Source organism: Manacus vitellinus, unplaced genomic scaffold (assembly GCF_001715985.3).
Source record: "Manacus vitellinus isolate BGI_N305 unplaced genomic scaffold, ASM171598v3 scaffold_30_pilon, whole genome shotgun sequence".
Taxonomy (NCBI): Eukaryota; Metazoa; Chordata; class Aves; order Passeriformes; family Pipridae; genus Manacus; species Manacus vitellinus.
Genome location: NW_021940291.1, coordinates 2111065 through 2124952, shown reverse-complemented (window position 1 = coordinate 2124952; position 13888 = coordinate 2111065). Strand labels below are relative to the sequence as shown.

The 13888-nt window shown below is 41.0% G+C and overlaps 1 protein-coding gene across 4 annotated transcripts in view; it reads left to right on the top strand.

Moving 5' to 3' along the window:
• OSBPL5 (oxysterol binding protein like 5) overlaps positions 1–13888 on the top strand; it is a 176504-nt gene that overhangs the window by 146329 nt on the left and 16287 nt on the right. For all 4 annotated transcript variants that reach the window (XM_018076112.1, XM_018076109.1, XM_018076111.2 and 1 more), the window contains 5 exons: positions 1701–1872; positions 6986–7205; positions 10930–11114; positions 12494–12575; positions 13167–13265. In XM_018076112.1, coding sequence (XP_017931601.1) covers positions 1701–1872; positions 6986–7205; positions 10930–11114; positions 12494–12575; positions 13167–13265 — 758 coding nt within the window. The remainder of the gene's footprint in view (positions 1–1700; positions 1873–6985; positions 7206–10929; positions 11115–12493; positions 12576–13166; positions 13266–13888) is intronic.

Sequence of the window (13888 nt, the reverse complement as noted above, 5' to 3'; positions counted from 1 at the left end):
GGGTTATCCATGCAAATCCTCCACAAGGTGAGAAGGGAATAAATCTCTGCATGTAAAGCCTTAATGCAAGAATATTTGTTAAATACAAAATAGTGTGAAATCAATTCCAACAGCATTCAATCTTTTATTAACCACTATTTGTGATGTTATTATTAAATCAGGAGCCAATGCTGAAGGAATTTATAGGATGAAATTAGAATAAGTCATGGGCTCTGCAGTGTTTGTGGCTAAATGTTCAAGTGCAATTCTTCAAAGATTTGAGGTATTTTTATTTTTCTGGTGCAGCTTTGTGTCAAAGTGCTGAAAGCCACTCAAATGTATAAATGTGTCTCTATATACATATGTTCTAGAGGTTTTTTTAGACTCTCACTGATCTTCTTATAAAGCCATGTTTTGGTCATATAGAAATTGATGGGAGTTGTGCCCAAGAGAACAGCACGTGCTTGATGCTGTGTGATAGAATTGAATGTAATGGAGAAATTTCCCAAGTGTGATCTAGGAATGAATGTGGTCCAGGGAAAACCTGTTTGTAGCACTTGCCAAAAGTGAGCAAAATCCTTTTGTTTTCTTCACTGCCTCTCAAGCACGCTTCTAATTATTACAAAATGTATTCTGAGAAGTGTAATGAAGAGCTCTGTTTTACATGCTTGAAATTAGAGGATAACTCCCTTGATACTCCAGTTCTCGAATGTTCAGCCAATTTGCAGGTGTCCTGGCCTCATTAATGACTGCACTATAGAAGCAGGCTATTTTCAGGTACTTCCAGGAATACAGGAGCTCCAGCACTGTGGTGGTTAGGCTTTGACACACAGCTTTGTAGTCTTGTACTGATCATTGCAAACAGAGCCGAGAGTCAGTTTGGATTCCCGTGCTTTTCATTTGCTGTCTGTCTGTGAGACCTGTGCAGGCCATAAGGAAATCCAGTGTGGCTGTGCATAGGTACTACAGTTTATCTTGTCTCTGTGCCGTGCTTAAAGCTGCAAAACAGACCCCTCAGGTTAAGATATTTTGTGATAAGAAAAAATGATATTCCGCTCAGATTATCTGATGGACTAGGCAGAGAGAAGGAATGAAGAAAAGGAAAAAAAAATGCAGAGAAAGAGGAAGGTGACCAGCCTGACAAGCAACTCTCTCTAGTCTTAATCACTCTGGCAAATATTGACCATCCTGCATCTTGATCAGGATGATTGTTACTGCAGCACTACCCCCTGTACGGGACCCCTGAACAGGCTGCAGTTCAGTGATCTCAGACTAAGGAGGAATCACTCCTGCACAGCACAGTGGCTCAGTATCTATTGGGTAGTGTGTGTGGTGGGGATGGCAAATGCTGAACATGTTTTTGGGGTGTATTACTTGCAGACATGAGTTGCTACGGGGTTTGAAAGCATCATACCTGTACACATTTCCTGCATCTCAGACTGAATCAGAAAGGGGCAAACTTGTTCATATCTTAGAAGAAGAGATGTTATTAGAGAAGAGGAAGTTGGATGAGTTTCCCACTGTATTACCAATGCAGATGTATTACTCATGCAGCCACTAAAACACACCATTTCTGGCAAGATAACCTAGTAACTGTACTGTACACAGTGACCTCCTGAATTTTAATGAGCTTTACTCCCAGGCAAGAAGCTTTTGAGAAGCAATGCATGAATTGTCTTACTTACCCTCCTATGCTTAAAGAATTATTTTTGTTTTGACAGGCCGATGCTGGCTGGATGCTTTGGAACTTGCCCTTCGTTGCTCCAGCCTCTTCCGTCTCAGTGCCTCCAAGCAGGGAAAGGATGGAGAAATGAACTGCTCGAGTGATTCTGCGCATGCGGGGATCAACCACCTCTTGCACACAAGTGCTATGTCAGACCAGGAGTTCTTCCAGTAAGATGGGGCTGTCACTTCTTAATGCACAGAGAGGTGTTTTATGGCTCAAACTTTAGCACAGTCTAGCCAGAGTCCACTAAGGAAACCTGTTTAAAAACCAGCCTGTATATTCTGCTGCTTGAATTCCTCACTAATATATGGGCTTGGTGCGTGTGAGGTTTGTTGCCACGTAATGCTTGAGCACACAGACTGGGGGGAACCTCAGCTGTGTTCGTTTGTACATAAACAATAACCAGTTTTCTTCTATCCCCTGCTTGGGCCAAAATGGTGTCTGGAGATGTTGGCATGAAAAATGGCTTGCCTGAGTAAAGATTGCGGAATAATCTAGTTGCTAGAGCAGACCTGCAGTTACACAGACAAGTTACTAACAATGTCTGTGTGTTGCTAGCACATATGGCTCTGAGACTGATCTATTTTTTAATAATGTGTTCTCTTTCCTAATAATACTATGTCATAGTCAGCAGAGTGCACACACTGCATACTTATTTTTATAATTACTTTCTCTCTCTACAGGGGTTTTGAGTGGTGTCCAATTTCTTCCTTGATGCATCAGATAAATTTTTATATAAGCCTCCTTTCTATTCATATTCCTGGTGTTACTGCAGCATTTTGGAACAACCCACATCAAAGCTCTGTAGGCATTAAAAACCCCCAGGCCTTTCTGTTGCTTATAGCTGAATAAGCAACTTCAAAAATCTTTCTGGTATAGACATTTGGCCTTTGGAGTGGGAACTGGGAGGGGTAGTGTCTATTTCTAGTTCTGCTGATTCAAATTTGATTTTTAAGGCTCACAGCAATGCACCATTGGTTACGCAGTTTTCAGGGTAGCAATTCTTGCAGTCTGCAAAGATGAAGCCTTGCACAGTGGGACCTCATCTTTAAGTGGTTTTCTTAGGCTCTGTTATAAAAGCAGGGATCTCAGTCCTGTTCAGAGTGTGAAGGTATCTCTGGCCCCATGGGACTGAAGGGGTGGCAGCATTTTGGCCCGACCTGTGCCCTGAAAGGCTCTGGTATTCCCAGCATGTGTTGTCCAGTCCTGTTGTTTGGGTTTTTGTTAGAATGTGAAGAAGAGCTTTACTGAAGAGCAATGGGAGAAGAGAAGAAAATCTCATGTGTTACCAGGGCATGTGCCCTGATATTTATAAAAATGCTTCTATTGTTCTTGGGTTTCTTCCATTAATACTTTACTTTTTAATTTCTTTATGCCTAAGAGAGAGTCTCTGTGCTTGCTGTGATAATGAATTCAGGGATGCAGTGGACTTATTTTTCAGCTGATGAATGTGTGTACAGAAATACACATAATATTAAAATAGAGCCTGTGGCACTGAGAACATTCAGGCAAACCCATGGCTACTATAAGGAGGTGCAGAAGACACAGTTAAAACTGTATTAGAGTATTTCTTCAAAATGTGATATGTGAATGACACTTAAATGTGCCTCTATTTCACTTCTTAGTAGTTCAGCATTAAAAGCCCTCTTGAATTTTGGGTCTCAGCAATACTAGCACACATGGCAGAGTTTTCAGCAGGACAGAGTACCCATAAGTGGAATCAGATTTTTGTGATAGGCTCAAATTTTAGCCGAGTCTGGTTCAAATCGGGTGTTCAGCATCTGGTCGCCTGGACACTACACTCTCTTTTCTGAGACCTACCACTGTTTTGAATGTGTACCTGGATTCCCCAGTGCTCAAAGCCCAGGGGAGTTTGATGGTTGCAGGATAGGGGGCTGACTTGCTCTCATCCCTGGAGGAACAAGGAATGTTTAAATAAGGGAGAACACAAAACCCAAGACGTGCAAGTGCTGAGCAGAGGGTTTTTGGTTGCCAGTGACAGTGACTTCCTCACAGGGATTCAATCATTCTAATTAAATGCTTTCCCTACAGGGAATCTTACCAATTAAATTGGCATGCTGTTGTTAGGGGGCCAGTTAATTACATTTAACTCTATCTTCAAATTAGCCAAACTACTCTGTCAAGAACAGAAAAAGAAAGGGGAGATGATGGATATTATAGGGAGAAAAAAACCCCCTTGGGAGCTGGCAAAGGCACATTTTCTGTTGAGCCAAAGTTACATTTGTCTGCTGGCTGATTTGCTCCTTTCCTGCTGGGAAACAAATCAAGATTATACAGTGATTTTAAAATCCATGTCTTTAGTAGCATATGAAAATGAGAGGGAGAGAACAGTGCAAGTGAACCAAAGGCTAAAGTACTGTGTAAATTGTTGATTTTAGACAAGAGACCTTTAGGTACTAGGCACTCTTCTTTTTAATATGAGGTTGTATTTCTTGTGGCTTCCATGTCTTATCTCCAGCAACCCCAGGAATCTGGCTGGTTACTTGTTTGATAGGAGCTTAAGTTTTTTCTTTGCTTTGTGTAGAAGAGTGGTATCAAATCCAAAAAAGTCCTGGTCAGTGACTGATGTTTCCAGGAATTCCACTAAAGGAATAAAGCACTGGTATAAGACAACTCCAATATGCTGAAATGGTAAATTAGTCATGAAGAATTCCAGGCTATTCACATTCATGGTGGAAATCCAGTGCTGACTTTCAGCATAGTTATTCCCTCCCAGCTTTTACAGCCTGATTCAAAACCCATTGGAAGCCCCTGTGAAGTCTTTACACTGATTTTATTTCAAGCTCATGATGTGGCTTTTGTTTTTAGGATATCATACGTATTCAGTGATAATTCTGTTTGGAGGATAGAAGAGCCTGGCTCCACTCCAACATTTCATATTTGTTCCTGAGAATGAGGAGCATCTGTTTTCCCTTTGGTTCCCCAGAGTGGCTCCTTTGCTCTGGATGTGTTAAGTCTTGCCTTGTTTGTGGCTGGTGGGTAATCAGTCCACAGCTGAGTGAACTTTCATGTGAATTTATTTCCCACTTGGACTAAATCTGAAATCCTTGAAAAATAATGGGGAGGTCACAGGAAACAGCAGGTGACACGGAAAAACACTTGCTCTTCTTACAAATGTGAGATAAAAACAAGGGCTACTTCTCAGCCATGAACCAAAAGCCTTATAATGCACTGTTTTATAAGCATTTTTATCCCATGGAGAAAACTTTCACTAGGTAAAGGGAGCAAAGCAACCACAGGCAAAACTCACATATTTAGCTGATCATTGAAAAAATAAGAAATAAATTAGGTATTTAAATGATCAGCAGTTAATAACTTCCTGAACCTACCATCCAGGAAGTAGCTGTGGTGAGGAATCATAGGATAATCTCTCTAGACAGCTCTCACCTCATTTTTTTCTCTTTTATTATCTCGAACTAATGTATGCATAATCTGTGCATCTAGTGTATTTGGTTATCAGTCATTATATTTGCTGGTTGCTGCCTAAATAGAGAAGTAACATCCTGGCACTAGAATGATGAATATATGTAATGTCTAATAGCAAATTATTAGTGCTGATCATTGACTCTCTGATTTATGATCTTAGTTTTACTATACGGCACAACTGTAAATTAAAAAACCTCGTGGTTTGTATATACATATACACACATAGCTCTATATGCAGACATACCTACAGTTACAAATGGAATGAAAAGAAAGATTTTCTAAAGGCACAGAAATCTGTAGATGACACTTTCAAAAGAACTCTAGAAACTGGGCTCCTCCAGAAACTAAGCTGTAACTGTTGCAGTGTGGCTTGCTTGGCAGGTTAAAAATCATGAGCTTATTTCAGTGCATAGTTGGAAGATGAGATCTTCTGAAAAGCTGATGCCAGTTCTGTGTTCTGATTCTTCTGTTGTTTTTTGGTTTGTTTTTTTTTTTAAGTTAATCTGGCTGTACCTAGCAATGCCTAATTATCTTAAAAAAAAAAAAAAAAGGAAAAAGAAAGAGAGGAAGACCAAGGGATGGGAACTTTCAGCATTCATCTCTAATAAAAATTGGAGTAAGCCCAGAATGGGCAGAGAAAAGGCCCATCATAGAGAGACTTCAAGCTTAACAGAACATTCCTGTGTACTGAGGAAAGAAATCTTGCTTTGAGAGAGAGGAGGACTACAGGAAGTTACAAAGATCCAGGGCCTGTTTAGATCATCTGAAACCCCTTGTATAGGAAACCTTTTTTTATTGCTCTGAGTGCAATTTTGCATGAGAACTTGAGAAAGAAATTTTCAGAGGAAGAACAAGCTGAGAAGCTCAGCACATGAGAGCAGTGCTAGGCCATGAAAGAGGCAAAGTGTGTGCAAAGACATGTATGAATAGGGAAAACTGAAGCTTGTGCTAAATATCACTTTTAAAAGTGGGCAGTTAGTGAATACTTCTCAGCACCTGACCTCTGGCCCATGTAATCGTGTTTGCCATCTGTCATATGAACTGCATCTGCTTTTTCAAATGAAGATGCTATAGGCTACTTGAGAGAGAATTTTTGGCATTCTCCCCATTCTCTAAAACCTGGATCACTGAGCATGAAGTTTGCTACATCTTTCATACTTTCCTTTGGATGCTCTTACAGTTTGAATCTTCTTCTTACATGTAATTGTCCAGTCCATGCTTTCAATTCAGTTCTTCTACACAGCATTGTCTGTGGAAAGCCCATTCCCCAGGTTAGTTTGGTGGGTGAGGGAAGGATGTGTGTGTGAAAATACTTGCTTTTATTGATTTTTAAATTTGTCTTTTCTAGTGTAGGGCTGACTTAGGACCACCCTGTTGAAATAAAGTAGCAGTAGTACCAAAAAGAAAATGTATCCCATAGTATTTCCCTGTATGCTACAGTCCACTGATTTGCTTCTGTAAAGGGAAAGATCTCTCCTGATTGACACTTTAGTTCTCTAGTCGGCAATGTAGAGTTGTTAGTGCGTGCTCTGTATCCCTCTGGTGTGTGGGCTCCCACGCAGAGCCAGTGACAATTCTGTGTAAGGGTGGTTAAGTGGAGCCGTGTGGTGTGGCACATTTTGAGAAGTGCGGTTTGGAGGGGAAAATTTTGATGGAAAATATCTCCCTGTTTCTGTGATAAAACCCCTGTTATCCAGGAAATCAATGTCTGAGACACTCCTGGGTTGCACACCCTATTGTGAGTCCCGGGGGTGTTTTTATCGTGTCTAAAAGGCCTTAAATAATGTGGCTTTATAAATCATATTGAAGCAACTAATGAACTGTGTGTTGCAGTTTGAATGAATCAGCCCTGGAGAACAACCACCATTTGGAAAACGATGCTTTTTCGGACAAGTCTGAGAGAGACAACGTAGAAGAGTCAGAGAACGAAATGCATGAGAACAGTCGGAAGACAAATGAAAGTGAGAGTGATCAGTCAGAAATACATGGAGAGGTCTCTCCGGGAAGGAAAGGGACCACTTACGTTGAGCAGATCTATGAAGAATTTGGAGAGGTAAAAAAAAAATAATAAATTGGTTGCTCCCTGTTTCTGTTAAAATGTATCTGTTCACAATATTTGTTGTTCAGCCTTTTAGATGTATGGCGGGTAACAGCCAACTTTGTGAGTTCCAGTGTTTTATAGATAAAGCAATGCACAGTTTTCTGCTAAATTATGTTGAATTATCATGTGCTCTAATAATTATGCATTATGAGCAGCAGCTCTGTGCTTTGGCATGTTTCCAACATCAGTGATTGCTTTAACCAGTTATTGCATTAAAGAGCTGCACAGCACTGGCACATTTGTGGAGCCAGCGGGAGGGGAATTATTATTCTGGGCATGTGTCCCGGCCAATTGGGGTGCTCAGTCCTTGTGTGATACAAAATATGATACTTCCCTTTTTTTATTATGCATGGAACATCCTTTTTGTGTGTCTGAATGGAGCGTTCGAGCCACTTGATTGCTAAATGACAGTTGCTTGTTGGAAAGCCATTTCTCATGTCATTTAACAGCAGGAGGATGCATTTCTGTTCCATATAGGAGCCTTTGTTAGCTGGATGTCGCTGTGACACCTCTGAGGAAGGCAGTGGTAGAGAGCTGGGGCAGCCAAGTGTGTTGTTTGAGAATTGGTCTGAGCAGGCAGCAGAGGAGCTCTGCTCCAGTGCTGGCAGAGCTCTGAGCACTCCCTTGCTAATTGCTTTGAACAAGGAAGCTAATGTCTTGTTGATGCTTCAAAGAAATGCACTGCTAGAAAGCTATTTCTTTCCTAGAATCACAGAATTACAGAGTCATTTAGGTTGGAAAAGACCCTTAAGATCAACTAATTCAACCATTAATCCAGCATTGCCAAGTCCACCAGTAAACCATGTCCCTCAGCACCACATCTACATGGCTTTTAAATGCCTCCAGGGGTGGTGACTCCCCCATAATCTGTTCCAGGCCTGTTCCAATGCCTGACAATTTTTTCAGTGAAAATTTTTTTATAATATTGAATCTAAACCTCCCCTGACATAACTTGAGGCCACTTCCTCTTCTCCTATCGCTTGTTACCTGGGAGAAGACACCAACACTCACCTCTCTGCAAACTCCTTTTAGGTAGTTGTAGAGAATGATAAGGTCTTCCCTCAGCCTCATTTTCTCCAGGCTAAACAACCCCAGTTCCCCAGCTGCTCCTCACAGGAGTTGTGCTCCAGCCCCTTCACCAGCCTCTGATTCTCCTCTTTCAATGTTTTCCTGACAGTGTACTACTAATATTGGGGAAGCAAATATAGTTAAATATATCCTAATTACACCCAACTCCTCTTTTGTGCATTTTTCCCCTCAAATTCCCCTGCAGACACACAGCAAATGAGAGCTGGGTTCAAACAGGGGATTTTGAATATAGATGAGCAACTAAGCAGCAGCAAAGTGAAAGCAAACTTAATTTCTGTCAGCTGCTTATTCTGAAATCGCCTTTTGGCACATGACAAACTTGTCCTAGAAATGTTGGTAGAGTAGGATGATATTTTGGTGTTTGAACAAGCCTTACAGCCAGCACTGATGTGTGTATGTGGGTGTGAGAGAGAGATTTCTGCAGTTTTACATTAAAATAAAAAAATGCACTACAAACCAACTGTAAAGGACTCAATTTCTGTTGTAGAATGACACTTTGTGCAGCATTAAGTAAGGATAGCTGTAGTGTGACTGCTCAGGCAGAGGTAACATCTGATGGACTTCCAAAAAGAACTGTCGTGTAGCCTTGACCACTGGGTGTTTTGTTAGATTTCTGTTGTTGGCCAAGAGATGGTGCTGTTGTCACCTGGGACACACAGGTAGGACAGGTTGTTGAGTCTGATCCCACGGGTGAGAGTACCATAGAGAGAAGTAAGTTGTTGTGTGCAATGAGGTAGCTTTTCTCAGCAGTGAGTGCAGATGTATCAAGGTAAACAAGTGCCAGTAAAGTCATATGTCAGCTTAAACTGAGACTGCCTCTCAGCCTGTGTGTACAGTTTGGGTGTGGCAGGGCAAAGGTCACAAACTGGCACTGTTAAATTTTCAGCTTGGCTTAGAGGGCTCGTCTGGAATGTGTGCACGTGTGCAGGTGCATCTCTATGCTTTGAAAGGTGTGTGCTTCTGCAGTTGATGTTTCAGCTTTGCCTTGTTTGCAGTAGGAATGTGAAGGCAGAGACAGTTGTTAGAAGGACTTTGAGATTGCAAAAGTTGGTCTAGAATATAAAATAGATACCTCAGTACATAGAGGTAACCTAGAACCCCTTTTTTTCCACCAAGATTTTGGTTTTAATGAATTATAAAAAGGGTTATTGAGGATGATGTATTTCAGGGCAAAGCAAACAGAAATTACTTGAAGTCGTTTGTGTCCTCCTGCACCTTATCCTCTGTGTGTTTTCATCTGTCCCTAGTGCAGTGATTTATTCTGAATAATACCTTGTCCAGCAATTTCAACATGGCATAAATTTACCTTGATAATACCTGCACACTTGAGAACCTGGATAAAAAATGAGAGTTCTGACAGACCCATGTGTAAGCCCTAGATGATGCTGTGGTATGTCATTTCTTCTTGGAGGTTCAAGCTGTGTGTTGCATCAGATTGTCAAAATAAGAATGGTACAATAATGGAAAAACACTTAAATGAAAAGAGCTTTGTTGTTCCTGAGTCTGAAATTCTCTCAGCCTGCAAGCCCTGTATGACTAGTAAACTGACTATGACTATAGGGCTGATTGATGGTCAAAAAGGTGGTACTGGAAATTCTCAGGTGATGAAAATGAATGTTTAGTGATTTACACCACCTACAAGTTCTATTGGGATATGCTGTGTCTTCTTCTAAATTGAAGTCCATTCCAGAAGTGGATCTGTGGTTTTTTTCTCATAGAAATCTCTTGCCTAAAGTCAGTAGTCTAAGTCTAAGCCTAAGTGTTCTCTTTCACTGTTAAATTATGATGCTTAGGATGCATTCAAATGACATTCATATTTGAAAATTTAATTTAATTTTCTTTCTCTGATGGCTTGAAAGGCCCATTCCTCCATGTTATACATCTCGTAGCCCCATTGAATGTATAGGAACTATACAGTTGAAACTGAAACCACCGCATAATCCCTGGCTTTTTTCACCATTACCCACACTTCTCTGCAGAGGGCACTGAGCAGCATTGTTGGGTTCTGGAGTTTTTGAGCCTGTCACCTGTCAGTGAGACCTTTACCTACTGACACACCAGTTTGTCTTGTTTCAAAACTGGAGAACTGCTTCCATTCTCTGTTGATTACTTGTTTGTCTCCTAAAATTTTCTGCACATATAATAGTATATCTTACAGTCTCTCATTTGCTGAGAATGGGACTGAGAGGAGCTTCTTATATGCATCCCACCAGGCCACAGTGATGCTTAACAACCTTGGGCATGTTACACCTCCTGAGGACCTGAAGTGCAGAGTCCCTTTGGTAAATTTTGGGCCAAGTCAGGCCATTGCAGTCCTGAGGTGTGTGGAGACAACGGCTCAGGAAGGAGCACCCTGCCTTGTAACAACTTTCACAGATGCCCAGAGCTTTCTGTACCACTCACTTTATTGCTCTGGGGATTCATTCCTACTGAGACATAGCTGATGTCTCTTTGTGATGGTGTAGGTGAGTATTCACCCTTGTGCCAGGGCCAGGTATGCCTGGGTGAGCTTAGACCTGCCAGGTAAATATGCCCATGAGAAATGGTTTTCCTGTTTCTGCCCTGAAGTTCCCTTTTCCCATTGTAGACAGGTGAATCGTCTCAAACAGAAACAGTCTCTGAGGAGAACAAGAGCCTGATGTGGATCCTGCTGAAGCAGCTGCGTCCTGGCATGGACCTGTCACGAGTGGTGCTGCCCACCTTCATCCTGGAGCCACGCTCATTCCTTAACAAACTCTCTGACTACTACTACCATGCTGACCTGCTTTCCCAGTAAGCAGCATGAAGAGTGTGCCTGACCTGGACCCTTTTTTTATATTTATGAAAATATGTGTTGGTATGCTTGAAAAGCTCCCAAATAATACCTAGGTCGCTGGGTTCAACATAGACCAAGCCAGGCACCATCTGCAGTGATTTTTTAAAGATAAACTGCTGCCAGTGAGGGACGAGAAAGGAGAAGTTAAACTCCAGGCAAAACTACTTTTGCACTGCACATATTACCAGCACTGGCTGGAATTGATGGGGATTCAGCTGATGCCTTTGAGTATCTCACAACAGAGCTGTGCCACCTCCTGGTGTACTCATGTACAGAGGGGAATGGGACAGAGAGTGAACGGAAGGGTCAAGCACTTCTGCCCCCAAAAGCAATATAATTATGTTGGTTGATAAACAGATAAGAAACATGTTTTAAAACCACTGATGAGAGAGGCCTGCTGGGAGCAGCAGAGTAGAAAATAGGAAATGTTATGCTTTCAGACAGGACCTGCCTTCTCAATGAGGTATGCGTGGTGGATTGTGAAACTACTGTGTGCAATATTCTAATAGCAGCGCTATTAGTTACTCAGTGCACTTATTCCACTGGATCTGGCTGATTATAAAACTGTGGCATTTTCAAGCCTTGTTTGTGGTATTTGTAACATCTGAAGTTCAGGAAGTGGTTCTCCTCAGTGCTGAGATCTAAGAACACTTTGAGAGGTTTGGAAGTTTTGTTAAAGAAACCTCTTTGTGGTATGGATGATCCTTCTAAATTTTACAATAACTTATCCAAGTTGATTTTTAAATCTGATTAAATGGTTGGAAATACCAGGAACTCTATTGTTCATGTTTACTTCCTGCTTTGTCTTCGAGGTGTTGGATGAGGTGACCTTTAAAAGTCCCTTCCATCCTAAAGTATGAGATCTCAAAGCGGGATAGAGACCTTATAGCACACCAGCTTTAAACATCTTTTAAGGAAGAGGGAAACAAAGAAAAAGAGACAAAAATAGAATTGTCTTTGATTTTGGTGGCATAGGTATTACTGTTTTTATGACTCACAGTGTACTGTTAGCTCTGACTAAATGCCACTGTGAGTGGCAGTCCCACATTAACCTACTTGAATGTCCAGTCAAATCCAATACACTCCAGAAATATTTTTAGCCTTTCTCTAGGAGTACAGGGCAAGGTTTGCCCCTTTTAACAGTTTATTTTTGTGTTATATGATGTGTGCTACTAAAAAAAACTATTAGTTCTGCTGGCAGATACCTTTGTCACTGGCAGCAGCACAGAATCCTTTAGTTCTGGGGAAATACTATTCAAATTAATGTTGTTATACTGGTAAGAAATGAATGTGATGTGTGACCGGTATAAAGAGCATTTTATGTTCTCTTTTGCAGGGCTGTCCTTGAAGATGATCCATACACTCGAATGAAGCAAGTTTTGAGGTGGTATCTGTCCGGCTTCTATAAGAAGCCAAAGGTAAAAGGAGGCATGAAGTTCAGGTTGTAATGGCCATTGCAATCTTCTGCATGGTTATGTATTTCTCTATTGCCTTTGCTTTGACAATTTACCTCTTCTATTGTTCAGAAGACTTTGATCATTACTTTTAAAACTGAAGTTGCACTTGGTTTCAGAGTAGACAGTGAATGCAAAATAGTGTTGATCAACCTCAGAGCCTTTGCACTAGTTAGAAGGCAAAACTAGTCATTAACAAGTAACATGTCCTGGAATGCAAGACTTTTCCCTTTGCTGAAAACTGGTCTCCATTCTCTTTTCAGGCCTGTTAGTACCACTATGCTGTGTTTCCACATTGTTATGCACCTGCTACGTATAGTAGCAGCAATAATAAGGTTTGATCATCTTGTAAGGCTTTGATCAGGCAGTATTAAATATTAAATTGGTGAGAATAGCAGATTAATCCATGGCTCAGATTAAAATATTAGATTAGGAGAATAGATGTAAGCTAGTTTAAAACATCAGGGAGAAAATTATTATATTGTTTTGTGGCCATTTGTAGAGTTGTATTGCAAATCTTCATTTGTAGCAGGTTATGATTACTTGGTTTTTCAGGGAATAAAAAAGCCATACAACCCTATTCTGGGAGAGACATTTCGCTGCTGTTGGTTTCACCCTCAGACGAACAGTCACACATTTTACATAGCAGAACAGGTAAGTTGCTTTACTTGCATGCTCTGGTGTTGCAAACTGCAACCTGTTTGCACCTCCATGCATAGAAATACATCTCACCCTAGGAGAGGAACTTGAAGCTTTGTGTAAATATCCAGAGCAGGACATGCGGTAAACTGGTTGCTGATCTTTTTTCTTTTCAGATTTACAGAAGTTATGTGAGGTTTGGTAGGCGCTCAAGACTATAAAAACAGGTCTCCCATATATATAACATCAGCTTCCTCAATAAAGACCTTTTCTATGGGATTCTGTCCTACTGTTTTCTTATTGTTGATAAAATGTGTGTTGTTTTACCTCTGTCAAAAGGGACATAAAACACACAATTCCTGTCTTTTATTTCTAAACTTTCTATAATGATTTTGATAGGAGTAAATTGAGGGCTTATCTCTATGTCTTTGTGAATAAATGAAGGGCAGAGATCAAAAGTAAACTGGCCTGAGAAAATGTACTTCGACAGTTTCAGTGTTAATAAAGGGATAGAATCGTAGAATCATAGAATCAGCTGGGTTGGAAGGGACCTCCGAGATCATCAAGTCCAACCCTTGATCCACTACTGCTGCGGTTGCTAGACCATGGCACTGAGTGCCACATCCAGTCTCTTTTTA